This window comes from Camelina sativa, chromosome 3, assembly GCF_030686135.1.
Source record: "Camelina sativa cultivar CO46 ecotype springtype chromosome 3, ASM3068613v1".
Lineage (NCBI taxonomy): Eukaryota > Viridiplantae > Streptophyta > Magnoliopsida > Brassicales > Brassicaceae > Camelina > Camelina sativa.
Window position 1 is genome coordinate 3,272,144 of NC_141882.1, and position 25,112 is coordinate 3,297,255.

Genomic DNA, 25,112 nt, shown 5'->3' on the forward strand with positions numbered 1-25,112 from the left:
CCACCCAAAAAAAAAAAAAAAGTAAACTTCTGGATAACCCAAAAGTGAGGAATCATTGTAACAATTTTATTGAGATCCTTAATAATAGTCATAATAAAGCATACTTGCAATAAATAACACTTATGAACGATACTTCTTGACGTACGATACCCAAAAGAAAAAGGAGAAGCATAATTCGGTTTCGCCAACTTAGTTTCGGCTTGGTTCTTGTATCGTCTCCACTGCTTGCTGTCAAAGAAAACATCAATTTCATTTAAATTGTTGTTAAACTTAACTGCGAATATGGATAGAAATATGAATAATTCTTACTTGTAAGCAAGACAATGTGTAATGCACATCACTTGTTGTTATCTGGTGGTGTATAACCATTCTGATCCTGAAACCACAATAAATAGTTAAATTGTAAGCCTATACATGTTCAGGTTTACAATTACATGTTATATATATAGCTTAATGTTTTTGTCCCATATGAAATGACAATTCTTAGCATGTTAATCAAAGGTTTATTTTGATTTCCCTCGCAATTTAGAAAAGTGGTTTGTATGTAAACGCAAATGCTTCACATACCGGGATGACTTTTCCGGGATGACGAGAATGCCATTCTCCTCTAGAGTCTTGCGCAGTTTCTCAGCTGTAAGTCTTGAACCATCCTCCATATCCATGAAAATCTGAATAAGAGGCATACACTTAAATTAAACAAATATCACTTTTCTTAATAAAAATAGATAGTAACTAATCACACTATCTTAATTTAAATCCTGCATCATGGTTGTGATAATACGCACCATGTTGGTCTCCACGGCTGTAACATTTACTTTAATCCCTTTCATCTGATTCAACCCTTCTGCAAATATAAAATGTAATGAGGTTTTTTTTTTTATTCAATTGATTATTAGGGTAAAATGAGTGTTGCGTACGTACCAGCTAACAACTTGGCCTTCTTGTGGTCATGTTGTAACTTTGGGAGGTTCTCTTGAAGTGCAACCAAAGCGGCTGCGCAAAGAACGCCAATTTGTCTCATTCCTCCACCTAATGCTTTCCTTACTGTTTTCGCCTTCTCTATGAAGCTTTGCGAACCAACAATTACAGATCCTATTGGAGCTCCAAGGCCTTTAGAGAGGCACACCTGATACAGAGTGTGTGTGGGTGAGTCTCACTCATCTTTCAGCTAAACTTTTCACATTTCAAAGAAGAAAAAGAGAGGAAATGGCACCGAAACAGAGTCAGCAGCCTTCACAAGCTTATGGACTGGAACTCCAAGTGCCTACAACAAGAAGATTTCAGAGTATTTATTAATTATTTATGAGTCTTATAATGGAATTACAAATGGAAAAGAATCAGATGATTGATGCTCCATACGATAGAAGCATTGAAAAGACGGGCTCCATCAATATGGAGCTTTACACCATGTCTCTTCGCAATCTCTCCAACTCTCTCAGTGTATTCCACACTCAAACATCTCCCACCACAGCTGCATCAAATATTACTCATAAGAGACCAATTAGTCTATATTAAAGCATTCGAACATTGGCCCTAATGGCGAGAGTACTTACTTGGCATGAGTGTTCTCCAAGCAAATCAACCTAGTTGATGGATAAAACGTGCTTCCTTTAGGATCTCTGATGGCTGCTTCTATGGCGGCCAAGTCCATGGTCCCGTCTTCTTCATTCTTGATCGTCTTGGGATGCACACCACCGATGGTCGAAATCCCTCCATTCTCGTAAACATGGATGTGACAGTTGTCTCCAAGAATCACCTCGCTGCCTCTCACATCGCAGTGAACCATCACGCTGATCAGATTCCCCATAGTCCCGGATGGCACAAAGAGACCCGCCTCTTTCCCCATCATCTTGGCCATCTCATCTTCAAGACGTCTAGCCGTTGGGTCGTAGCCTAGGACGTCATCATCCACCTCAGCGCCACACATTGCTTCTCTCATCGCATCGGTCGGTCTAGTCACGGTATCTGATCGTAGATCTACACTTCTCATCACCATTTTCACACCAAATTTACCTATAATACATTGTTTTTTATTTTATTCATTTGTGAGAAAGCCAAACACCTATAATACCGGAGTTGAATATTAAAAAGAAACTGTTAAGAAAAGGGAAGCAATGTTACTTTATAAATCTGAGAACTGAATATTATGATTACTACATATTAGATCTTAGAATTTAAGAAAACAGAGTACTCTGTTTTTAATATTAGACAATAGAATAAGGAGAATATTAGGAGGAATCATTTAATTAAACTATAATTTAGATTCACTTCCCTAGTGTGAAGTATAATAAAAACATTTTAATTGTAAGATAAATATAGAAATACAAGAACATATATGGTGTTGAGTCTGTTGAGACATGAAAATGGTGCTCATGCATATTGAGTAACACGTTTATAAAAAGGAATATAACACATAGAGTACTAAACTATGTAAAACTAGAGGAGCTAGTACCTCTGTATAAATGAAGAAGGATGTTCTTGTTTCTTACTATAGTATTCCAATTCAAAGTTTCTTAAATAAGCTTGTTGTGACCTGACATCATCAAATCAACACATTATAAGAATACTTATAATTTAAACAGAAAAAACACGGACCCTGAAGCTAAATTAAGAAGAGTTTCTTCAGATTTGGATGTTCCTTCTAAATGGCAGAGAAAGAAATAAAAAAAAATTACAAGAATCTTGAAGAAACAGAACCTTTTTGGTCTCAACAGCTAAAGATTCTGTCTTAACGTGAGTCTTCTTTTCTTTTTAATGTATTGTGAGAGAGAGTAAGAGATGCAAACAAAGGTGAGCGACTCAGTGCCGCGTGGATAATTTATGTGGGGTTGGTTTTGAGACTTGAGACATATTTAGGCCACCAAAGGTACCATTTGGCTATCATGAACGCCATAGAAGATTAGGAACCGTTGGCATTGAAACTTAGAAAGAAAGAAACGATAAAATCTTTTGTTTGGTTTGATAAGGACAAATAAACTAAACTATTAGTAATAAAGAAAGTAATGTTAATGTTCACGAGAAAAGGATGAAGCTGAGTTAGTATTATAATATCGGAAACACACACATACATACGTGTCCCAAGGCAAACGTATTTCACGAGATTGTTGTCTTGTTATTATTCTCGGACTCATCGACGAGCCAAAAGTTTTAATATTCATAAATTTTAATTGCAAATCAGTATATTGATCTAGGACATGTATAAAAAAAAACATCACCGTTAATTAGTGTACGGAGATACTAAACACATACTACAAAATGTTAGAAATCACCACTATAAAGACAAATACACATGAGAGATATCATAAAAACATAACCATCCACCAAAACTTCATATTGTATACTGTATGTATTACTCTATGTATATGGTTAAATATCTATGTAATCCTTGAACATATTCTTACTATAAAATCAGTCAAATTATATTTATATACTACCAAATATAAAATTTAGGCCAATACAATTATGAATATAATCTTATAAAACCAAATATAGTTCGTATATCAATTGTTCAACGTTTCATTTTTTTTTTGCTTATAGTTGATTCATCATTTTCACAATTAACCTATGTACCAGGTAAGGTTCGTTACCAACATTAACTCTAAGAAGGTGAGTTGAATGAAGTTGTTGGTTGGTTTATTCAAAAGTAGGAAGAAGAAGAGGAAGATGGTACATGAGAGCATATTAGGGAACGTACCACTTTGGTATTTAAAAAAGGCGATGAAGTCGAAGACGGAACTCAAATCGTATACTTCTCAAAAACTGTGCAACTTTATAGTGTGGAGCAGCTGTAACTACATCTTCATGTCTCTCTTTCTCTATTTTTTTTTTTTTTTTTGTCAAACTCTCTCTTTCTCTATTTATAGAGAGAGAGAGATGGAGACAGAGTCAGCTCCAACGTGTCAATTCTACTCGTAATTCGCGTGGCGTCTCTGTCTCTATCTGGTTTATTTCCAACGTGTCAACCTATTTTTCTATTGGAGCCACGCCAATTCTGAAAGCATACATACGTACAGGTACAGAGTTGAACAAACTTTGATGACGACCGAAAGCAGTCTAGCCATCTGACGTGAAATTTTATCTAACCCAACCAATCCGAACGTACCTCAAGACATCTATTCTGATGATTTTTCTCAGCACCAAGATATTAAGATATCAAACCTTGCTCAAACACAACAGTTTTATTAATAAGCAGACTTTTGAAAAAGTTGGAACCACTTGCTTAACATAGAACACTTAGTGCAACATTAGAAAAAATCCTTCAACCTGCGAGCCCCAGCATTAAAAGTACATAGAGATGACTTAAGATTCTAACGGATTCTCTCTTGCTAAACTTACCTGAAAGTTTCCACAAAAAATGTTATACCCCATATCTCCGTAGACCATAAAATTTTTTTCATCTCAAACTCTCGTAATATCTCACAGCCACAGGATATACAGCATAACTTCGCCAAAAGCATCAAATATATCAACTCTCCACTGGGGCTCTCTCGCATTATCTGTAATACGACGCTATAACATAGAGCATGAAAGCCGATGACGCCGTCACTATAAGTTCCTGCAACCCAATCAATATCAACGTTAGCACTGTTGTTACAACATCAGAACCCTGGTTGACAGTTATCACTTATGAAACTATTTCATTTCGAGATTAGACCCTTCTATTTGTTAAATTTTGGTTCAGCAATTGTGTCAACACGTATCAAACTTAGGTGTTCTCATTTCATACCTAACACTTGCGCATCTAATTTTCATCTCAGTAGATGTGTACACATACCGCAATACCTATGGATGTGACCAGTCAAATATATTCCAAATAAACGGCACGATCATCTACAACCTAATCAACTAGTGTTTGTTCGTTGAGGCTTAGCGAGCAATTGACAAAAAATATCCAAAATCAATTTTGACCAAAATCATCATATTATATGGTTCTAGACTTCTAGTTAAGGGAAGGTTTCAGGAACAGAGAGATATGGGGGATATGCAAGAAGACCAACCTGGTTATTGTAAAGAACAATGGGTATGGAGTTGCCCATGTACTCGATGACATTTAAGATTCCGGTGTAGGCCTGCAAAACATGATTCATTATGAGTTAATCATAGTATATAATCAATGAAAAGAATTTTGATATATCTAATAACTAGATCCAACAATCAGGAGCATCCAAACAATAATGCTTTGAGACTGTGGGTTGTATTTATTACCACGGATGCTGTTTTCTTGGAGTAAAGTTCAAACATTACCAAGATATAGTGCAACATAAAATAGATTCTTTAAAATAGTAGAGTCTTGATGGATGTACATACCAAAGATGCCACAAGTATAGAGCCGAAAACTAGTGAAAGCGAACGAAGAAGCCTTTTTCCCATTCTCAATCCTCGTCCACTTTCTTCGCCTTCCTCCTGCAGTCAGTAGTATTAAACATCAATGCTCATCAGGACTAGAAGAGCCACCAGGTGTACCGACATTAAAATAAAGCTTCTATGTTTCTTTAAAACTCACATTATATATAGGAGATGAAGGTGCTTCAAAGGATTTTAATTTCTCAAAAATTCTGTAAACAAATGCAAACGACATGAACTGCAGCGGTTTGTATTCAACACTACGTTTTATCGCAATCCATGCACTCTGCAAAAAGAAAGAAAAAGAGAGAGTGAGAGTATGCATACATATGTGAGAAACGAGCCACTTTTTCTGGAAGAAGCCAGTCATTTCAAATGAAGCAGGATGTCTTGAATTCATAAAGGCTACAGATGCTAAAATAGCAACATGATCCTCAAACTTGATTCTTATGAAACACTTACAAACACAACTGATATTGCTAGGTTGATCAAAATATCATTTTTGGGCGACTTGGAAAACCTGGAACAACACGGATCAACAAATCATGATTAGCATTAGCAATATATCATCCTTTTGAAGGATAAAAAGCAATAATTTGAGTAGACTCATAAAGAATCTTTACCTAGGACCCCATGGTATCATGGGCTGCTTATCAGCATACTTAATATCCTTGGAAACCTGAATTATAAGAAATTCACAGAGGACTAAGAAAGATAGTAAATAGAGTCAAAGACGGCATACGGCAAGAAGGAGGGCACAAAACATAACATACCTTGAAAGAACCGAAAGTCACACCCTTTTTCCTATTCATCAACTGGGCATACATGAGCTTATCATATGCTTTCTCAAGCTATCAAAAATGGTAAAATAGAAACGTGTTAACAAGTAACAAAGAGAAACCATTACTTAACAGGACTCCGGAGAAAGAGAGAGGTAACCTACTAGAGCAGCAGTGGCTTCATCACCGCTCCTCTGAGCATCTTTAAGTTTCCTTCCATAAGTTTGCTTGATCTTGTCAAATCCCTCTATAGGGTTAACACCAAGAACCTGCGAAGGTATGCAATCATGTCTTAAGAACTGCAGAATAAAACAATGTGACCAACAAAAACAAGACCTTTACAGGACACTAGAGATCAATGACCTCATATGGGTTAAAGTCAGCATCGGACTGTGGACTTCCAGCAGCAGACGAAGCAGCACGTATCACAATCCTGCTCTGCAACACCTTTCCTTGGGGAAGCCTGTAAAAATTCACACATCTTTAATAACAAATTTACAATGACAATGTTTAGGAACTGATCTGAAATTGAGCACATCGATGGCACTTCCTAAAATCCAACTGAAAGTTATAAACTTTATAGCCTACTGTAAGAAGAAGCTCATTCAAAAATCAAGCCGCCAGCAAAAAAAGAAGGAGCAGAATTCAATTGACAGGTGCTTAATGAATGACACAAGATGAGGGCTTTTATTCACAAAATTCGTAAGTTCATAATAATCCTAAGTAAAACAAAATAAACTAGCAGACGATGTTACTTCAATGATAAAGCTACTGACGAAAACTGGAAAAAAGTAGCAGCATCAAGGGCAGAAAGGAGAAAGTACCTAAGAAAAGAAGGCTATTTGGGAGTGCGAAGAGTAAGAAGAGAGTTCCTATGAGCAATTTGAGGATGAGGGTAACGAAGCGCGTTGGATATTGAGCAAGCCATGATGGAGCAGGAAGAGGACACAGAAGTAGATAGTGCGAAAGCCATGGCAGAGAGCTGTGTGTTGTGTAGGGCAAAAAAAGACAAATTAAAAAGTGAATGTGTCAAGTTCAAATCCTTTAGATAAATAAGAGCTATAACCCCAGAATGACTAGTAAGTTCGCGTGGCCTAATGGATAAGGCGCTCGCCTCCGGAGCGGGAGATCGTGGGTTCGAGTCCCATCGTGAACGATTGTCCCTGACCATATGTGCTAAAGATTGTCTTCTGCTAATTTTTTTTTATTTTAATCTACAACTTCTCACGGCCTAATTTCAGCCCAACCTCGTTATCGGGCCAAGCGTTATTTTATCACAACCTGATTGTCTAATTGTTTTCGTTTTCTTTTTCTTTAAAATTTTGTTTCGTGGGCCTGACAATGTTTTCTATTCCAAAATGTTATTTTTCCAAGGACTATCTCCCAATTAAATACGAGAACATGCCACACTTTATTGCACTTTTTTTTTTAGTAGAGTACATATTGTATATATAGCATGACTCACTCACTTTTTGAGAGGCATGTTTAGCATTTTGTACGAAACAAAGTAATGCAAGTAGTTTCAAGAAGACCAATATATACATGAAATAGCCTGAAATTATAGCTGGATTCATGATGTGTTCTATTGTTAGTAAGAGCGATGACGCAGTATAGAAACAAAACAGCAGGTAGGAAAAAAAAAACATGGATCATCAGTAGCATAATAAAATTGTTAATTTAGAGATTATATAGTGATGTAATATGATGATGGTAATGGTGTAGTGTGACATTTATATAGTTCTTATATTATTTTTCAGGTCACTGGTATACTTATATTAATATCGATCGATGTTGATGTGTAAGACTAATGTTCTTTGAATAATGAGCATAATGTCGACCGTAATGCAAGAACTGATTTGGTTCACATGAGTTTTATTTTAACTGTGAAACATACAATATTAGACTAATGTTATGACCGTTTCAAAAAATAAAACAAATTCTTGGATGTAGATAAGTAAAATGGTGGTTACGATGTAAGTAAAACTGCATACATAAATATATATAGAAAAAAAAAAAACTTAGAAACCTTATCGAAGTAAAATCCAAAGAAAGATAGATTTTGGATTCAAAATAATATCTGAAATCCTATTTTTAAGTCAAATAAAAATAAAATGAAAAATTGGAAGTTAACGAAAAAAATACCAAAAGAAAAGAAAAGAATAAAAGAAAAAAAAAACATGTAGGCATCAAAAAGAATATTCTTAAGAATTATGGGCTATAAAAAAAGGGTAGAGCCAACTCAAAGTGGCTCTTCTTAACTCACACAACAACCTAACAAATACAAACAAAGAGTGATATTATGACTTGCAGCCAAACACTCGCAAACAACAACAAATACCAGATCTGCGAGGAGATCGGCCGTGGCCGTTTCGGCACCGTCACTCGCGTCTACGCTCCGGCCACCGGTGATTTCTTCGCCTGTAAAACCATCGACAAGGCCTCTCTCTCCGACGACCTTGACCGTGCCTGCATCGACAACGAGCCTAAGCTCATGGCTCTCTTGTCGTACCACCCGAACATCGTTCAAATCCACGATCTCGTCGACACTGACTCGACTCTCTCTATTTACATGGAGCTCGTTGATCCTTCCGTTTCGATCTACGACCGTCTCGTCTCGTCCGGAACCTTCTCCGAGTCTCAGACGGCTTCCTTCGCCAAACAGATTCTCCAGGCGCTTTCGCATTGTCACCGGTACGGCGTCGTTCACAGGGACATCAAACCGGAGAACATTTTGGTAGATCTACGGAACGATACGGTTAAGATCTGCGATTTCGGCTCGGGGATTTGGCTTGGGGAAGGGGAGACGACGGAAGGCGTCGTCGGAACGCCGTATTACGTGGCGCCGGAGGTTCTGATGGGGTACTCGTACGGAGAGAAGGTGGATCTGTGGAGCGCAGGAGTCGTTCTGTACACGATGCTCGCCGGAACACCACCGTTTTACGGAGAGACGGCGGAAGAGATATTCGAAGCGGTTCTGAGAGGAAACCTGCGTTTTCCGACGAAGGTGTTCAGGGGAGTGTCGTCGATGGCAAAAGATTTCTTAAGGAAGATGATATGTAAAGACGCTTCTAGAAGATTCTCAGCAGAACAAGCTCTGAGTAAGATTCCAAAAAATCCATCAGATCTGTTTCTCTTTATTTGCATTTAATTTTTTTATTTTTTATTTTTTATTTTTTTTTAATTATGTTAGATTTGTTACCTATATATGTAGATCAAAAACTAATAGTGGCATTATTATGGATAATGCAGGGCACCCATGGATTCAAAGGGCAGGGGAAGCAGAGGAGGAGAGATTCATCTAATGAAAGATTCTCTCTTGTGTGTCTGTGGGGAGAATCAAAATAAATAAATAAGAGTAGCAGAATGGGAGTGATAGCTTATCATCTTTCTTTTATCTAACAAGTACGAGAAGTGTCTTTGTGTGTCTGTGTGAGTTGTCTTCGGCATATGTAAATTTTGGCTTTTGGGGCCATTGTAGATTCCGCCTACCTACCCTAAGAAGACTCTGGAAAACGCATAAAAAAAAAAAAGGAGCTGAATAAGTTGATGCCAAAGCTTGTGTGTGTGGCTTCTTCTGTTTGAGTTTGGCAATGAGTTTTTTTTTCTTCCTTTTTGTGAATTTCGAAGGCTTTTTGATAAAGTCTTAATTAGGAGGGATTGTAGACGGTAATGTAGAGGATAACGATCTTTTTCCGCCTTTTACGGTTTTTTTTTCCATGTGGGTGAGTAAAAGGATGTGAGAATGCAGAGTTGTACTCTTCTTTTTCTACTTTTAATCAAATAATATAAGCTTTTTTATGTATTTTTGCTTTTGTCCCTAATCTAATCTTTTTACTTATTTAATCTTATCTAATCTGATTAATTAATTTTGTAAACAAAATGAAAATATCGTCGTTGAGAGATTCCTGGAGAGAAACCATATCGCTTTGTTTTATATTTCAGATCTTTATTATTGGACAAGTTGTCTCAAATTTCGTTAACTTGGTTTAAAGACGAAATCTGATTATATTAAGTTAAAATATAGTATTTAACAACATTATGCTGTGTCAGTTAACCTCCAAGGGTTCAACATGTGCCGATAATTCAAATATTACTGTTCAGTTTTATTTTTTAAAGTTCATTTTGTTAAACATTTTTTCCTTATCTTCTAGAATCGTTTAAGAGTTGATATATGTTTACTAGTTCTACTAAGAATATTCGGCTACATGCAGATCCTTTAATCTAGTGTCTTTGATAACACTCCACCGGTTTATAAAGTTAGTGCACACTTTTCGTAATAGATCAAACTTTTTCACTCATTACTTTTTTGATGTGTACAAATGTGTACGGTGACGGAGAAAAAAACGATGTACGGTAAGCTAGTTAGGTACGTTTCTCTTCTATTTTTCCATAATCCCCACTTTTCAAAATTCCAAATCAACATCACTTTTCTTTTTTACATTTGCAAAGTCAGATTATAAGAATAAACCAAGTATCCATCGTAGCATATAATCTCCTTGTCTGCCCCAAAAATATATTGGAATCTTTTTCAAGAAAAAGAAAAGCAAAACCCACAAGGTAAACATGAATTTTTTGTTTGTTAGAAATGAGCATATCTTCTAAGCATATTCTTTCACAAAATTAAATCAGACGAAATTTCCAACCTCCATAAGTCAGGTATTCCCACGTTAGTTAGTATATGCCGTGGATCAAACCCCTAATTGATTCCTTTCTTGTATGGGACTCCTTAAGTTTATAACGTCACTCATGATGAATCTTCCGAGTCAGCGGAAGAGACTACTAATTTTATTTAACTATTCAAAACATAGTTATTCTTTGTTTTTATTATGTTCTCGTAATTAGTCCATTAATGAAATACATGTGAACGCATAAAAATTCCCCTTCCATGAACGCATGAAAGGATCCTACAATAATTGAAAAAGACAATAGATTAAATTACTAACCATAGTTCGGTAGTCCTAATCGAAGGAATTAATATTTTTTTGTATTGCATATTGCGTGATACCTCACATGCCCTGTGACATGCGTTACCATGCCCATATAACACTCTATAATTATTACTAGCTCCGATTATACAATAAGTAGCAAAAAAAAAAAATATCTTCATTAAAAAGAAAAAAAGAAGAAGCTTATTCATATCGATTGTGACAGTTATAAATCGCATGTCACGTAACTGCGTGGCATAGTATATTAGTGTATTCATCAATCATCATCAGCACACCATTTTTATAGTGGTGTTAAGTATCGTGGAGGCTTGCAATGAATCCACTAACGTATGATTTGTGTAGAATTCATATTTTAATGCGGACGTGGAATCATTTGATAAAGAAAAGATGGAATCGTTTTATCCGCAGAGCTCCTCCACTCTTATAGTACTATATTTTCTCCCCCCCCCCTCTCTCTCTCTCTTTTGAATCACATTATAATGAATAAAACAATATAGTTTGACAAAAAAAAAAAAAAAAAAGAATAAAACAATATAGATGAAAAATAAAATCGATAGCTCAATGATATAAAACGAATTTTGAGAGAAACTAACGAGGGGAGTAGACAACACAACACAATGGCCCTACCCATGTGGTACGTTTAGCTTAATGGATAAATATCTCATCGATGACTCTTGAGGTCTTAGTATGGGTATTATATAATCCTGTATATAACCCATAATTTGTGCAAGCAACAAGTAATATCTTTATCGATACAAAAAAAAAAAAAAAAAAATCTTTATCGATACGACTACTTTGACCGAATACAATACAGTTTAAAATATTGTCAGATCCAGGGTTTGAATGTAGTACTATACTAACTATATGCATATATTATATATAATTGTATTAGCTAGAAAACGAGTAATTGCGATTTTAAAAGACATCCAATTCTGTAAAGAACATGCTAGAAGAGACAACGTTAAACCTAACTTATTGAAACCGAACCTAACTTACATATCTTGAAAGCTGTCAAAGCCTTATAAGATACCGACATTTTTCACTAGTCCGTAACTGCGACATATATCGAAAAAACATATAATTGCAATAAACAAAAATAGTCCCACAAAATTATTTGTGCCGTTGTGGGGAATCGTCTCTTGGAGACGCGTCAAAGCCAAATGCAAAGTTTTAGGAGTAGGACCCAAATACGACTGGTGGTGATCAGCGGCTTGACAGATCACGTCATGTGGTCGACCGAAGAATCAACTACGTGGTGGTTGATAAGCTATCTTTCTTTAGCCAATTTGCCTTTGGATAGTAGCGATGCCGTATATTTTATATAATTGTCTTTCTCCATTTCTTTTTTTTTTTCTTTTCTTAATTTTGTCGATATATTTGCCAGAGATGGTTCGTACGGTAGCCTCGGAAGTCAAGAACAGAAAAAGAAGCAATCACGTGGGTGAATAAACAATCACGTACTATCCAATGCGTCTTAAGAAAAAAAACAAAAGGGAAACTAACGATAATAAACTAACTCATGTGGTTGAGTATTCATCTTATAGACTAAAACTAGAGGATTTTAAGGTTTTTATTATGATTTTATTTTTAAATGTGGTTGATAAGCATTTTAAGAATATTTGGTTTTACAAGCGGTGAAAACGTTGGGTCGACGACATTAAGACGGAACGACCGACCCAAGTAATATTATTGTTAAAATGGTTATGAACTCCATTATGTATACCTTTAATCAATTAGTATTATTTTGGGAGCGACAGATTCACGATGATTATTTTATAAATTATTCGGTATTTATAAAGACAAAGTTCAGCCAGGTTCATGCCTTGGTAAATGTATAATATATAAAGCACCATTTAACCAACAAATAAAAAATATTATTGTTGGAAACATAACTGAAAAGAGGGGTTTAGTCAAGTTAAAAAAGAGAAGACATTTTGTTTGGAAAATAAGAAGTGGAAATGTGTGTACAAAATTAAACACCGTGCATGTTCATGCCTGAGAGAAGAAAGTTCCACTTCATGAAACGACGGTTTTCTTTAAGTTCTGATTCCATCATTTCTTTGCAGTTTCGTGGCTATACCCAAATTATACGTACGAAAGTACCTTATTGTTAACTTCAAATAGGAAATATTTGAGTAACTTCTTATTGGACCAACTATTTTCAGTTATGTCCTTATTTTGTAGGTAATTTAGGTATACCCAATAAAACAAAACCATAAAAGGGCCCAACTTTTCGACCTTATGATCCTTGTTACGGACAATCTTGTTTGTTTGTCGGAAAATCGCACCTGTAAAACCTGAAGACTCCTATTGCTTTACCCACAAAAAGAACATCAATAAATGCTCTCTACTGTTCTGTATCTCTCTGAACTCTGTTTAGATCAAAATCGACTTTTGGAAGTAAATGAAGTTACTATAGCCTGATTGCCTCAAGACGTTCATTGTAACAGATATGGATAACTAATTGATTAAAACAGAACTAAACCTTTACTTTGTCAGCTCAGTTGGACTTAAAAAATTAAACCTTTACAAGATGATGAACAACATTTACGCCTCTAATTTTAGTGGATGCCTCACGCAAACCAGATCGTCCAGTTTATTTCCATCCATCTTGTACTGTGACACCCCTTTCATTTGGATGTAGTGATCCCTAGCTTCCTTTCTTAAACTCCTTAATGGCATCACTTCCCATTTCTTGTAATTTGACTTCTTCCTGATCTCACTCATGTCCGGAGATCCCGAGACTGGTCCTTTTGTCGGGTCTGCGTCTCCCCACACTTTACAGTTACCGAATTGTCCTAACCCATCCCTCTTCGAACTAGTTGGCTGTTGGCTCCTTTGTAGGCGTAAGGCGGCTGCATGAGCTCGGCTTATCATTTCACGACTTGGCACACTTGACCAGTCCTCCTTCCTCTGAGATCTCATGGGAGAATGGATCCGGATTACCTGCCGAGCATGATTTCTTTAGAGAGACCACAAAAGGGTTAACGTTTAGAGCAAACAGAATTAAGGTTTTGACAAGTTATCCGTACACCAAGACACTCTAGAAGTTGGTAGTATGCCCTTCCTTGAAGTGGGTTGTGCCCTTTCCTTGGCGTGGAAAAGTAACGCGTCCTGCATTGAATTTAAAGATACAAAGTGAGGAAACATGACAATGTATCTCTAGAAGTATTCTTGACTTTTCCGATTACCAAGGTAAATTATTATCAGATTCGAAGTATCCAATCTCCTAAACAGCTTTGGAATGTAAGAGATAGCATTATGGATATAAGTTATTTAGGATACTTGCCACTCTGTGTATCCAGGATCGACTGTGAAACCATATATGTCAACGATATCGCACATGGACAATGCTAGTTCAATGGATTTCATCCCGGTTCCTTTTGCACCTCTGCGTAGGACAATTCCTTGGAAAAGATAAACAGGGTTTGGTATACCCTGTTACAAAATAATTTAAAGCCGTGTAAGAACACCCTGTAATTTATGTAAAAGCGACTGCAAGGATTCAGCATTCAGTCTCTTCAATTATGTTAATGAAGGGGCATTGTTACGAACGACTACAGTGGAAGTTGTGAAAAAAAACGGCTATGATGGAAAAAAAAATAAAATAAAGAAGACAGTAGTTATACCTTTATCATTTCGTTGAAGTCTCGGTGGGTCACACTTTTAATAATAAGCACCTCATTGTCTGCAGTAAATGACAGGTTATATCAGAAGGGCAAAGCTACAATGAGTGCTTGAAGATAATGAATCATAATCATAAGATGCAGATCATTTATCTGTCTACTATGAGTACTAACTAACCAGACCCATTGAGAATCTTGACCATGTTACGAGCTGCACCACGAACAACTAGTCGGAAATCCCTTTTTACTCCTACGTACTTGGCATACTTCTGCAACAAAATATAAGCAATGCCAGTAAAGGAAATCAAAATTCCACACTAGGTCGAAACAGCAATCGGGAAACTCAAAGAAATCACAAATCAGAATGTTAGACATATAGTAACTACCTCATTGACAGGAGCTTCATTGTCTCGAAATACAGCATCATGACTGTCAATCTCTTCTCCGAACTCAGTTTTTAACAGATCTCCAGAATTTCCGACAACAGCGCATTTATGAAACTGCCGAGGGTGGAAAGGAGGCTTCGCCGGAAGGATCACATTAAGATGCTCCTCACACAATGTACGATTATAACACTTCTCAGCTCCCCTGAAACCCGAAAGACCAAGAGAGCTCAACAAGAAATAATCAAATGACAGAAGCAAACCATTAGACAAGACGTGTAGGGATCATACAGCTGTGCAATTCTCAAAGCGGCATAGTCCAACCATCCATCAGGGCGTACATCGAGGTATTCTCTTGTCAATACTGTAGTCATATTGCGGTACTGCATTACTCAGACGCATCAGAATTCTAATGAAGTTCTCAAACAAGAAAATTCTAATCAAGAGAAAGAAAGAAGCACGAACCTGCTCCCATAAGAGAACCGCCTCACAGACATTATACTTGAACTCCAATGCCTCAAAAACTTTAAATTGTGCATTGTACTGTAATTGAAAGACTTGATTCACTTTAAAACCAATGAAATATATAGAAAAAAGAAGCCATACAAAGGTAAACATACCCAAGTGCTGTTAGTGCCTTCAGGGAACTTGAGGATCAAATTGCAGTGATCAATAATATGAGCAGAGAGTCCAAGCCCTCTCTTCGCCTGAATAAACAGTAAAACATTATTCTAACTCCTAACATATCTTCCAAACTACAAAAATTCATCACAATCCCATAACCTATAGACTCTTCCAGCACAACATTGAGTTTTAGCAGGTGTACTTCCAGATCAAAACTAGTGCGCAAGAACACATATATCCAAATCCAAGATGAAGAATCCATAAAGAAACTAGTAAAAAATCAAAGAAATCTGGGAATTGGAGACAAACCACGCACTGTTGAACGCTGGATTGAAAACCTGACAAGATCTGGATATCTTCCTGTTGAAGATCTATTTTACGAGTATTACTAGCTGCGATATGAACAATCAAAAATCGTTAGAGTTACTCGAACAATTCAAGATGAGAGGTAAGTGTGATGGTAAAAAAGGAAGGAGACGGAAAGGTTTAAGCGACGGAGGAGGACCTGCGAAGAAGGAAGATTGGATGGAGAAAAGGAAAACGGAGAAAACTGCGAGTACGCAAAGAACTTGAAGAAGCGGCAGTTTCCGGCCAGCTTGGTGAGATCTCATTCTTCTTCAACCATGAAAGAGCCTAACCCAAACCAAGTGAGAGAGAGTGATCGATCGAATTTTAGAAACAGATGTCGCCGGAGATACTTCTAGTACGCCGTTGCAATATCTATATTAATCCAAGGACCAAAACCGCAAATAAAAAAATCTCACGTGACTTTTGATCCAAAATAAAAACATCTCACGTGACCTTTAATGATTTTTTAGTAATGGTACAGTTTACAAAATTACGCGTTACATGTTTTCGCATTAATTTGTGTCTTTGTTTATAAAAAAAAAAAAAAACAACGCAACTCAAATCGAAGAAGAAAGCAAGAGCTGAGCACTATTGTGTTCATTCTCGACGAAAGGATGATCATCCGCGATAAGATCATTCTCACAAGGTTGGTGGTCGTCATTCAAGAACGAGCTGTTGTCTCTTACTATGTTCGTTTCAGAATGTATGAAGAAACTCGAGTTTCCGAATCCTGTGATCCGACCAGTGCTTTGCTTACGGGTTCTTTCTCTCTCGTTTTTAAGAAACATGTCATCTTCGAGCAATCTTAGCACCTTCGCGGCAATGTTTCGAACTTTTACACCACAATCGAATCCTTTCTCATCGATCCACTCGATCTGTATGACATCTTCAATAATTATTCTCTCGTGTTGGAACTCATTGAATACACTTAGTGGGCCGTTGATCAACAAGTGGTTCAACATTGACAACGTGTTGTACATGCCGCGCCATTCCTTTCTATCAAACATTACCATTCTGAAAAAAATAATACGAAAGTTCAAAGTTATATACTGTAGATACTATAAATAGTTAATATATTTTGTAGGAGTCTAATGGTTGATTGGTTATCTTATTTAATTTATGGGGTAGTTTTGTATTGGTGGTTAGATGATATAAATTCTAAGTTGTTTTACTTGAATCAACGCGAGGCAAAATTACCTTTGCCGTAGAATCCTCACGATTCTTTGGAATTGATCGACCTCAAAAGAAGCTCTGGTTATGACCGCCATGGAACGTGCGTCTATTAACGAGGGAGTACTGCCCGTAACTTCTTCTGTCAATCTTCAAATCGGACGGGCCGGGTTAATTAATGCAAAATCCGTTAGTATAAGAGCTCTCTTCTAAAATATCACAACAACAAATTTTGGTAATAAAAGTTACCTTATACTTAAGTTTCAAAAATTTAAGAGATTTTAAGCTTAGCAGGAAAAAGGTCGTTTCTAGAAATTTAGTAAAGATGACTCACAGTTCTTCTGCAGTAACGTCGGTTACAGCGAGACGAGCAGTCTTGATCTTTTCCTTGATGAAGAAAGAAGCTTGCTTCTTAAGTTCATGGAACACCGGATTTTGCATAAGCTTAGACATCTCTCTAATTCTTGATGCTCAATGAAACAAATTAATCAATATATCTATATAGATCCATATAGTACTAGCCTTCTTAATATATAGTCGAAGTACCTTATCAGAATTGCAGGACGTACGTAAGAAAAACAACAACTCCACTATACCTAGAACAAAATAACCAACCACTCTTTGAATTGAACGTCAAAGGTATAAATTATAAACTATTAATGGATGTGAGGAAGAAGAGACAAGAAACGGGGATTGAGAAATCGAAGCTTTTTATCTTCTAGTCTTGTATCGTCTCCGACAAACATATATATGATGTCATCTTAACTATTTCGTTCTCATAATTAAGTACTATATACATTTTTAGATGCAATCAAAAGTAGTTTACTAGGATGACATCATCATATGTAACTAGTTTACTAAAAACTGTTATGTTTGCAATTTTCCTAGCAAAAGATCAATTTCGCCAATCTGTTAAAGGAAATATTATTATTTTATGCAATTTGTAGCAAATGAAGTATGTGATACGAAAGTTTTTGTGTGAATTAAGGTTAAAGCATCTTTAGATGCAATCAAAGTGTTTGAAGAGATTAAATGCAATCAAAAGTGTAGCTAGAGAGATTATTGTATAAGTTTCGTCAAAAACATTAGCCATTAGGGTAAACAATAAGGCGATCATCATATTTAATTAGTTTACTAACAGATAATATAACCATCATATCATAACGAACTATATCTTAAATCGAATATTTATAGTTTTTGGTTCATAGAGTGAGTATGCAATGTAATTTTTTGTGTTTGATTAGATTCAATCAATAATGATATTATGGATGTGGGTCAGCCAAAAAAGCCCACACACACACATCAGATAAAGACGAATTAAAGGGAAACAACAACATGAGTCTCATTCTTCTTCTTCTTCTTCTTCTTCCCTTTTTCTCAATCAAAACAAAAGGATAATAAAAAAAAAAAAAAAAAGGCGTTTCTTTTTCTCTTTCTCTATCATCATCATCATCATCTCTTGTGAAATTCAAATTCGAGAGAGACCATTTGAAAAATCCAGCTCCCAAAATCGTTGATTTATCAGCGACTTCAAATAAAAACCCAAACTTTTTTTCCCCCAATTTCACGAAATCGCTTCCGTGAGTCAATCTCATCTGGGAACACTCTTCGTTTTTTTTGTTGACAGAGTCTAAAACGATATGATGGGAAGTAAAAGAGAAGAAGAGAGGAACGAGAAGATTATTCGTGGGCTTATGAAGCTTCCCCCTAATCGTCGTTGTATCAACTGCAATAGCCTTGTAATTTTTTTTTAACTCTCTCCTCTCCCTTCCTTTTCACCCATTTTTAGTTTTTGTGTGTTTCCCTCAAAGGCCTAATCTTGTGAGTGTCTTTTTTTGTATCTACTGAGTTTTTGAACTGATGGGTTTCGTTGTTTTTGTGTTTGACTTTCAGCTTCTTCTTCTGTGGTTATCATTTGAAAGATATGTTTTTTTTCTTTTTGGGGCTTTCGTTTGTTTCTTCTTCTTGTCCAGCAAATGTTTTGATTATGTCCCTTGACGGGTTCATTAAGTGAAGTTAATCTCAAGTGATCTCTACTTATTTCCGAATACGGAAATGGAACAAAGCTTATATTTTTTTTTTCATTCATTCGTGTGAATTTTGATTTAAATTTCATTCTAGCTATTGTTATAGTAAGGCTTTGATACTACTAATGCAGGGCCCTCAATATGTTTGTACAACTTTCTGGACTTTCGTATGCATGGCTTGTAGCGGGATTCAGTGAGTACCCTTCCTCTCTTTGCCAACTATTCCTCACCTGCCACTCTGTTTCTTTTCTTATCTGATCATTTTTCTATACATCTTATGCTTTTTTCCTGATTTACTTTATTGTCTTACATTTACGGTTCTGTTGCTGGAATTTTGTAAAGCGGCAATACTTAAAACCTTTTTGTTCAGGTCATTGAATATATTTCCGTAGTTGATAACTTGATATTAGTTAATGGAACACTCTTTGTCCAATTCATTGAATGTATTTCCAATGTTCATCCCACAATCAAGTTTTCTGCTATATTGTAGCGCTATTGAGTGAATACTCAGTTTTAATTTTTGCAGACAAGACTAACAAATGATCCCCCAGAAACAAGAATGATGCATTGTCTTACAAAATACACTTTATCAAATGTTTGATAGTTTTTCTGTGCTTTAATTTCGTTCTATGCACCTGATTTCGTCGACACATTGTGAGCTAAATTTCGACATCATTGTAGTTGGTGGCGGACCTGTGCGTTTTATTTTATTACTCCTCTAACATAACAACATAATCTTAATCTATTTTGTGGCTCCCTTTTTATTTGTGTGTCTTCTCTTGATTTGGTATTTTTTTTTTTATGCAACTCTTATATGAGACTGGTTTTCACGGAAAAGGAAATATAGGTTTATGTATTATGAGCAAGTGTAATCTTAGGCATCTTTCATATGCAGTTAATAGGTTTCTCTTGATGTATATTTAAGTTTACGGTGGTGTGGTGTACTGTGCATTTTTGTTTCTACGATTTCTTGTTCGTATCTAAAGCACACTGCCATGTTGTAGTGATGTCCCCACCTTTTCTTTTTCTCTCATAGTTTCAGTTTTTCACCATTGATTTTATTTGAATAAACTACAGCCGTGAATTTACTCATCGTGTGAAGTCTGTATCAATGTCAAAGTTTACTTCTCAAGAAGTTGAAGTACTTCAAAATGGTGGTAATCAGGTAGAATCGATGCTATAGTCTCAGTTCTTAAATGTTTCTGGAGATATATGTTTCCCTATGTAGCTTATGAAAGGTTTCCATTTTCAGCGTGCCCGAGAAATATATTTGAAAAATTGGGACCATCAACGACAGAGACTTCCGGAAAACAGGTTTAAATAATTTAGCTTTCAATGGCGTTCATGATTGAGCAGCAAAGATTATGGTTTCTTTATATCGAAAATATGATCTGTTTAAAATCCATGAATAGGTACTGATGTTGTTTCTTTGGCAGTAATGCAGATAGAGTTCGCGAATTTATCAAAAGTGTATATGTGCAAAAGAAATATGCAGGTGCAAATGTTACGGACAAGCCTCTGAAAGATAGTCAGGCAAGATAATCTACTTTCTTTTTCGTCATTTGAAAAATTATAAAACATAGCTTGCTTCATTTTTTAGGTGAAATCCTATATCCAAAACAGCAACGATTTGCTAAAATGTATTTAAGTATTTCATGAAACTTTTAGTCTAAGTGAGTCCTATTGCTTGTACATTTCTTTCTCATTTTAAGAGAAAAATTTATACTTGAAGTATCTTATCTGACAATATTAGGGATTTTAAGTTTATCAATTTTGCTCTGAGGCTGAAGGTTGTCATATAGTTCTTCTAATATCTGATGCTTATTATTTCTTTTTACTTGCTATAAATTCAACATGTGCCTGCATGCAGAGAACATTTATATATATTTCTTTTTCCTGTAATACAACTGACAGGACCATGGAAGTTCTGAAGATGTGACTCGACGGGCCAACTCGTATCATTCGTACTCCCAAAGCCCTCCTTACGATTATCAGTATGAAGAGCGTCGTTATGGGAAAGTACCCTTGGGATTTGCCGGCAAGTCTGCTTCAGTGAGAGGTCTTCATGCCAAAGCCTCTAGTTTTGTATACAGCCCTGGACGTTTTAGTGATCATATGTTTGAAGACCAATTCGCAAATGAAGGATCTGCTCCAAGGGCTTCAGATTTTTCTGTGTCAAGTGGAGGAGATCCGTTCAGGTCTGATACACAGTCCCCAAACTTCCAGAAGGAAATTGAATTTCGTAGTCCCCAGTTTCACCATTCAAATGCCCCTCCAAGTGAAAATTTATTTCCAGGCAGGCAACATCAGGTAATAACAACCTGCCTCCTCCAGAATGCTTGTTTGTTACATTTGAAAATCATCCGCTTGTGGAAAAAGTGAGTTTACTGATATTCCAACTTCTCAATCTTTCTTCAATTTCTTTCTCTAGAGAACTACAAGTGGCTTAGGGGAAGGCGTATCTGAAAGTACAGGAAGCCAGCAACCTTCAATAGCACCCCGATCTACTACTGTTCCTTTAGTAGCAGAGTCGACAAAGGCTCCTATTGATTTGTTTCAGTTGCCAGGAGCGCCAATGGCTCAATCTGTCAATACAGTTCAACCTTCAATAGCACCCCGATTTCCACCTACGAATGTTCATCAACCTCCACAGACGTACTCATCCACCCCGACAGATTTGTTTGCTGGAAATTTGGGCCAGCAATCTACTTCAAGACTGCCAGACTTGTCTGCACCTAAGAACGAAGGGTGGGCTTCTTTTGATAATCCCATTCCTGCTGAACAATCTACAAACGTTATTAGCTCCTCTGGAGCTCCCCAGTTGGAAGTAAAAGATGAAAGAATCCCACAGCCTAGCACAAGCATGCAATGGCCACCATATCCATCTGTTGTGGACCAACATGCTTTGTCGATATCAAGTCCATGGCAGGATGATCTCTCGGATGTTGCTAAAAATGTTGCCGTTACCCCGGTTCGTCTTAATTCTCTATTCTGCCTTTTCGATTACATCAATTCGGGTGCAGCATGAGAAAATAATTAGGAAAGTGGTTGATGTGCTATCGCATCCTAGATATTGAAAATGATACTTCTTTTGTTAATGAAAATTGTGATGATCCAATTCATCTTGGCTGGGCGAACCGGCTGGTCTCATGTTGTATGTATGTAGTTAGGCAAGCTGTAATCTGACAAACTAAATACTGTAATTAGCATTCCACAGTCACAAGATTAGCATACATCCTACGGAATGTGATGAACTAACTCTTACCCGGCGTGTTTTGAGCAGCCGTGGAATGCCTTTCCTGACTCTATTGAGGCCAATCCTTTGAACAGTGGTAGGAATACTCACCAACAGCATTTGGAACCACAAGTTGTAGAGGTTGTTCCCTACTTCCCTTTTCCCTTTATCATGTCAGTGTATTCTGGATTATCTCACTATTGATTCCTCAATGATTATGACAAGTCACAGGAATTACGCAATGGTGTCACCCAAACAGCCACATTCCCTGCTGGCTCTTCTGGTTTTGATTTTCCAGGGAACATTGTCATGGCACAAGTATACTCCCCTCTTATGGTTCCAGTTATCTTTGCTGTTTTCTCCTATACGCTTATCGAGTGTCGACTATCTTTCAAACATACCATGTCGCCTATCCGTTTTCTAGTCTTTGATCGATTTAAATCTTCATTCCCAGGAAGAAGCTTGGCAGCATGTAAACGAACAAAAGTCAGCTAATCCATTTGATCTCCCGTATGATTCCGAGTTTGACTCAAATGACATGGTATGTAGATCCTTGTTCACAGATATTTCTTGCAATCAAATTAGACCTCACACCATCATTTGTATGCAATGGTGTAATGTATCAAACCAGATAACCTCTGAATGTAGTTCATTCAAAGCTCATCTTAGCGTAGAGTTTGATAATATTTGCAAAGTGTCTATGGCATTATGGTTCATTTGGTAAAACACAACATATATTGTGGAAGATGCCCTACATTTACGTGTGTATATATGAATACATCAGTAAAAGCCTTGCAAATACTATGATTGACTTTGTCATGGTTGTATTTAATGCCAGTTCTTAGACGTGAGTTCGTTACAAGGGGCACTACCTGATATCCAGACACCACCAACCTTCCTTAATGGTGCACAACCATGGCTCGTTCTAGATTCTGTACCCTCGTACTTACCTACTCCAGCAGTCGCGCAAGGTGATAATAATTTCGCGCTATAAATTATACCATTTTCTGTTTATTACAGTCCTGCAAGAAATTTAGCTTCTCACTATGTTGCGTGAAATATCAAAACACAAGTGAGTATCCCATGTTCAGCCCCTTCAAACTTGTGCAGGTGGCGTAGCATGCATGGCAGGGGAAGTCTCATCTCAACTACAGTAAGTTTCACAGTGTCATAATGTAATCTTTACTTTATGATGCTATAGGAGTTATATGATTCTGCAATGCGTTGAATGAAGAATTTATGATAGTAATCTACCATAAATAATATATGAAAAACTCATAAATCTTTACGTTTTGTTTCTTTGTGGAGCTTATCTATCTTTTGTCTTATTGCCTAACATGGATGTGGATGTAGGAATTCTGCTGCACAAGGCACTGTTGCTTCTACTGGAGGCAATCCATTTGCTTAGTCACACCTAATTCTGCTTCATCGTCTTCTTCAGCTATGCGTAGATGCTTCATCTTTCTTATTCATCTTCCAATTAATGCCTTCTATAAATTTGTTTTTATTCCAAAAGAAGAAACCAGCCTTATTGTGCAATGTGTTTGTTTCTTTGTTCGGAACCAAATTCAGCTGTATGTTACCTTTGATTTTTGAGTGTATTTGCAAGTGGACATACAAACCAATTGTGAAAGCGTTGAGGGTTTAAGGGTTGCAGTACCTTTTGTAAAGTTTCATCTTTTTATCAAACGGAACAAAATCATTGAATAAAAAATGCAGTCGCTGACAAGCAATGTACAAACCAATTGTGAAAACTAGAAGAAGAAGAAGAAGAAGAAGAAGAAGGCCTAGTTGAAGTTCCAATCCTAAGCTCCAACAAGGCCTAGTTGAAGAAGAAGAAGAAGAAGAAGAAGAAGATCCGAAGATCGAGGAACAAGTAAACTTCATGAAAGAGAGAAGTTTGTTACAAAACTCAATTCACTACAAAGAACTTGATTCATCAGATTAGATACTTCTGATTTTACAAGTAAAAAAGATTGAATATTCAAACCAATTAGGAATTGCAAATCCTAAGCTACGAGTCCTAGTAATAGCTCACCTAAGCTCCAATCCCAAGCTCATCTTGTACCGCAAGGATTCCATTCCTAATTACACTGTTGGCACGTGATGCTAGTTCCAATGTAATCATGCCCATAACATTGTCGTCCCCAAAACAAGCCGACCACTGTAACATAGACCACAAAAACGGCGATGACCTTCCTCTGAGATGATTGGCGAATATTTCAGAGAGATGGTTGAGGCTGTAGATCGAGCAGGCATGTTCATAATCGATCAACCCTCGAATTTGTTCAGAGAATGGCCGAGGCAATCCGTTCAAAACGTTCACGAAGTTTTGTCGTAGTTTGTATACTCTGCCTTCACCGTCATCGTAATCCACCGTGGTAAGGGGTTCATCTTTCCCGATCTCTCTCACCCTAAAGACCTTTAACACAGTTCCAGAATGCATTTTGCTCATGATCTTAACGAAACACTTGGTGGTTCTTAACCCAGAAATAGAATCTTGTTCGGTAGGGGCAAAGCTTTCAATCCACAAGACCCTGTTTTTAGAAGCCTTCGTTGGTGGATACCTTGGGTGAAACGAAAAGAAGGTTCTAGAAATTTCCGGAGGATTACTACCGGCGAGGAAAACCG

At 36.7% G+C, this 25,112-nt stretch overlaps 6 protein-coding genes and 1 non-coding gene across 14 annotated transcripts; 3 read left to right on the forward strand and 4 right to left on the reverse strand.

Moving 5' to 3' along the window:
• Nucleotides 1–45: 45 nt before the first annotated feature.
• LOC104766918 (low-specificity L-threonine aldolase 1) lies at nucleotides 46–3,825 on the reverse strand. Of its 5 annotated transcripts, none has more exons than XM_010490898.3 (10): nucleotides 3,695–3,823; nucleotides 2,453–2,533; nucleotides 1,554–2,013; nucleotides 1,360–1,471; nucleotides 1,214–1,264; nucleotides 922–1,126; nucleotides 786–844; nucleotides 568–668; nucleotides 310–376; nucleotides 46–228 (listed from the first exon to the last, which is right to left on the reverse strand). In XM_010490898.3, the coding sequence occupies exons 3-10, from the start codon at nucleotides 1,994–1,996 to the stop codon at nucleotides 190–192; spliced, it is 1,077 nt and encodes a 358-aa protein (XP_010489200.1). In that variant the 5' UTR covers nucleotides 1,997–2,013; nucleotides 2,453–2,533; nucleotides 3,695–3,823; the 3' UTR covers nucleotides 46–189. The 5 variants fall into 5 exon arrangements, with proteins under 5 accessions (XP_010489200.1, XP_010489194.1, XP_019098905.1 ...); XM_010490892.3 differs by lacking the exon at nucleotides 3,695–3,823 and adding an exon at nucleotides 2,698–3,014; XM_019243360.2 differs by lacking the exon at nucleotides 3,695–3,823 and adding an exon at nucleotides 2,676–2,778.
• A 334-nt stretch (nucleotides 3,826–4,159) lies between these two features.
• Nucleotides 4,160–8,298, reverse strand: LOC104766937 (protein CHLOROPLAST J-LIKE DOMAIN 1, chloroplastic). The gene is made up of 10 exons (XM_087508190.1): nucleotides 6,947–8,298; nucleotides 6,486–6,585; nucleotides 6,287–6,391; nucleotides 6,117–6,194; nucleotides 5,967–6,022; nucleotides 5,806–5,863; nucleotides 5,504–5,629; nucleotides 5,308–5,403; nucleotides 4,998–5,069; nucleotides 4,160–4,555 (listed from the first exon to the last, which is right to left on the reverse strand). The coding sequence occupies exons 4-10, from the start codon at nucleotides 6,168–6,170 to the stop codon at nucleotides 4,493–4,495; spliced, it is 525 nt and encodes a 174-aa protein (XP_087364316.1). The 5' UTR covers nucleotides 6,171–6,194; nucleotides 6,287–6,391; nucleotides 6,486–6,585; nucleotides 6,947–8,298; the 3' UTR covers nucleotides 4,160–4,492.
• Nucleotides 7,206–7,278, forward strand: TRNAR-CCG (transfer RNA arginine (anticodon CCG)). Its single transcript has one exon. It is a non-coding gene; the product is annotated as a tRNA-Arg (tRNA).
• On the forward strand, nucleotides 7,431–9,924 carry LOC104766948 (phosphoenolpyruvate carboxylase kinase 1). The gene is made up of 2 exons (XM_010490923.3): nucleotides 7,431–9,220; nucleotides 9,372–9,924. The coding sequence occupies exons 1-2, from the start codon at nucleotides 8,422–8,424 to the stop codon at nucleotides 9,422–9,424; spliced, it is 852 nt and encodes a 283-aa protein (XP_010489225.1). The 5' UTR covers nucleotides 7,431–8,421; the 3' UTR covers nucleotides 9,425–9,924.
• A 3,536-nt stretch (nucleotides 9,925–13,460) lies between these two features.
• Nucleotides 13,461–16,459, reverse strand: LOC104766958 (sialyltransferase-like protein 1). The gene is made up of 11 exons (XM_010490930.3): nucleotides 16,207–16,459; nucleotides 16,011–16,093; nucleotides 15,698–15,784; nucleotides 15,543–15,620; nucleotides 15,369–15,460; nucleotides 15,081–15,282; nucleotides 14,873–14,963; nucleotides 14,698–14,756; nucleotides 14,358–14,506; nucleotides 14,101–14,182; nucleotides 13,461–14,014 (listed from the first exon to the last, which is right to left on the reverse strand). Exons 1-11 carry the CDS (start codon nucleotides 16,310–16,312, stop codon nucleotides 13,616–13,618), a joined length of 1,428 nt encoding a protein of 475 aa, XP_010489232.1. The 5' UTR covers nucleotides 16,313–16,459; the 3' UTR covers nucleotides 13,461–13,615.
• Nucleotides 16,460–16,470: 11 nt separating this feature from the next.
• LOC104766968 (uncharacterized) lies at nucleotides 16,471–17,790 on the reverse strand. Its single transcript, XM_010490940.3, has 3 exons — nucleotides 17,554–17,790; nucleotides 17,247–17,369; nucleotides 16,471–17,063 (listed from the first exon to the last, which is right to left on the reverse strand). Exons 1-3 carry the CDS (start codon nucleotides 17,670–17,672, stop codon nucleotides 16,607–16,609), a joined length of 699 nt encoding a protein of 232 aa, XP_010489242.1. The 5' UTR covers nucleotides 17,673–17,790; the 3' UTR covers nucleotides 16,471–16,606.
• Nucleotides 17,791–18,510: 720 nt separating this feature from the next.
• LOC104766974 (putative ADP-ribosylation factor GTPase-activating protein AGD14) lies at nucleotides 18,511–24,151 on the forward strand. Of its 4 annotated transcripts, none has more exons than XM_010490961.3 (13): nucleotides 18,511–18,958; nucleotides 19,378–19,439; nucleotides 20,324–20,411; nucleotides 20,499–20,560; nucleotides 20,683–20,779; nucleotides 21,161–21,556; nucleotides 21,678–22,217; nucleotides 22,530–22,622; nucleotides 22,713–22,799; nucleotides 22,936–23,022; nucleotides 23,320–23,452; nucleotides 23,592–23,634; nucleotides 23,835–24,151. In XM_010490961.3, the coding sequence occupies exons 1-13, from the start codon at nucleotides 18,860–18,862 to the stop codon at nucleotides 23,887–23,889; spliced, it is 1,842 nt and encodes a 613-aa protein (XP_010489263.1). In that variant the 5' UTR covers nucleotides 18,511–18,859; the 3' UTR covers nucleotides 23,890–24,151. The 4 variants fall into 4 exon arrangements, with proteins under 4 accessions (XP_010489263.1, XP_087364318.1, XP_087364317.1 ...); XM_087508192.1 differs by having other exon boundaries at nucleotides 18,530–18,958; nucleotides 20,691–20,779; XM_087508191.1 differs by having other exon boundaries at nucleotides 18,555–18,958; nucleotides 19,113–19,439.
• The last annotated feature ends 961 nt before the right edge of the window (nucleotides 24,152–25,112 follow it).

Coding starts and splice junctions, on each gene's coding strand:
- LOC104766974 (XM_010490961.3), top strand. CDS start 18,860: ATGATGGGAAGTAAAAGAGAAGAAGAGAGGAACGAGAAGATTATTCGT. Junction 20,412..20,498: donor TTCAAAATGGTGGTAATCAG/GTAGAATCGATG, acceptor TTCCATTTTCAG/CGTGCCCGAGAAATATATTT. Junction 21,557..21,677: donor TTCCAGGCAGGCAACATCAG/GTAATAACAACC, acceptor TTCTTTCTCTAG/AGAACTACAAGTGGCTTAGG.
- LOC104766968 (XM_010490940.3), bottom strand. CDS start 17,672: ATGTCTAAGCTTATGCAAAATCCGGTGTTCCATGAACTTAAGAAGCAA. Junction 17,370..17,553: donor GACGTTACTGCAGAAGAACT/GTGAGTCATCTT, acceptor TCCGATTTGAAG/ATTGACAGAAGAAGTTACGG. Junction 17,064..17,246: donor GTGAGGATTCTACGGCAAAG/GTAATTTTGCCT, acceptor TATTTTTTTCAG/AATGGTAATGTTTGATAGAA.
- LOC104766948 (XM_010490923.3), top strand. CDS start 8,422: ATGACTTGCAGCCAAACACTCGCAAACAACAACAAATACCAGATCTGC. Junction 9,221..9,371: donor CTCAGCAGAACAAGCTCTGA/GTAAGATTCCAA, acceptor TGGATAATGCAG/GGCACCCATGGATTCAAAGG.
- LOC104766958 (XM_010490930.3), bottom strand. CDS start 16,312: ATGAGATCTCACCAAGCTGGCCGGAAACTGCCGCTTCTTCAAGTTCTT. Junction 14,183..14,357: donor GATCCTGGATACACAGAGTG/GCAAGTATCCTA, acceptor AATTCAATGCAG/GACGCGTTACTTTTCCACGC. Junction 14,015..14,100: donor AACTTCTAGAGTGTCTTGGT/GTACGGATAACT, acceptor CATGCTCGGCAG/GTAATCCGGATCCATTCTCC.
- LOC104766918 (XM_010490904.3), bottom strand. CDS start 1,996: ATGGTGATGAGAAGTGTAGATCTACGATCAGATACCGTGACTAGACCG. Junction 1,265..1,359: donor GTCTTTTCAATGCTTCTATC/GTATGGAGCATC, acceptor TTCTTGTTGTAG/GCACTTGGAGTTCCAGTCCA. Junction 669..785: donor CAGCCGTGGAGACCAACATG/GTGCGTATTATC, acceptor CCTCTTATTCAG/ATTTTCATGGATATGGAGGA.
- LOC104766937 (XM_087508190.1), bottom strand. CDS start 6,170: ATGTATGCCCAGTTGATGAATAGGAAAAAGGGTGTGACTTTCGGTTCT. Junction 6,023..6,116: donor TGACTTTCGGTTCTTTCAAG/GTATGTTATGTT, acceptor CTTATAATTCAG/GTTTCCAAGGATATTAAGTA. Junction 5,404..5,503: donor CTTCATCTCCTATATATAAT/GTGAGTTTTAAA, acceptor TACTGACTGCAG/GAGGAAGGCGAAGAAAGTGG.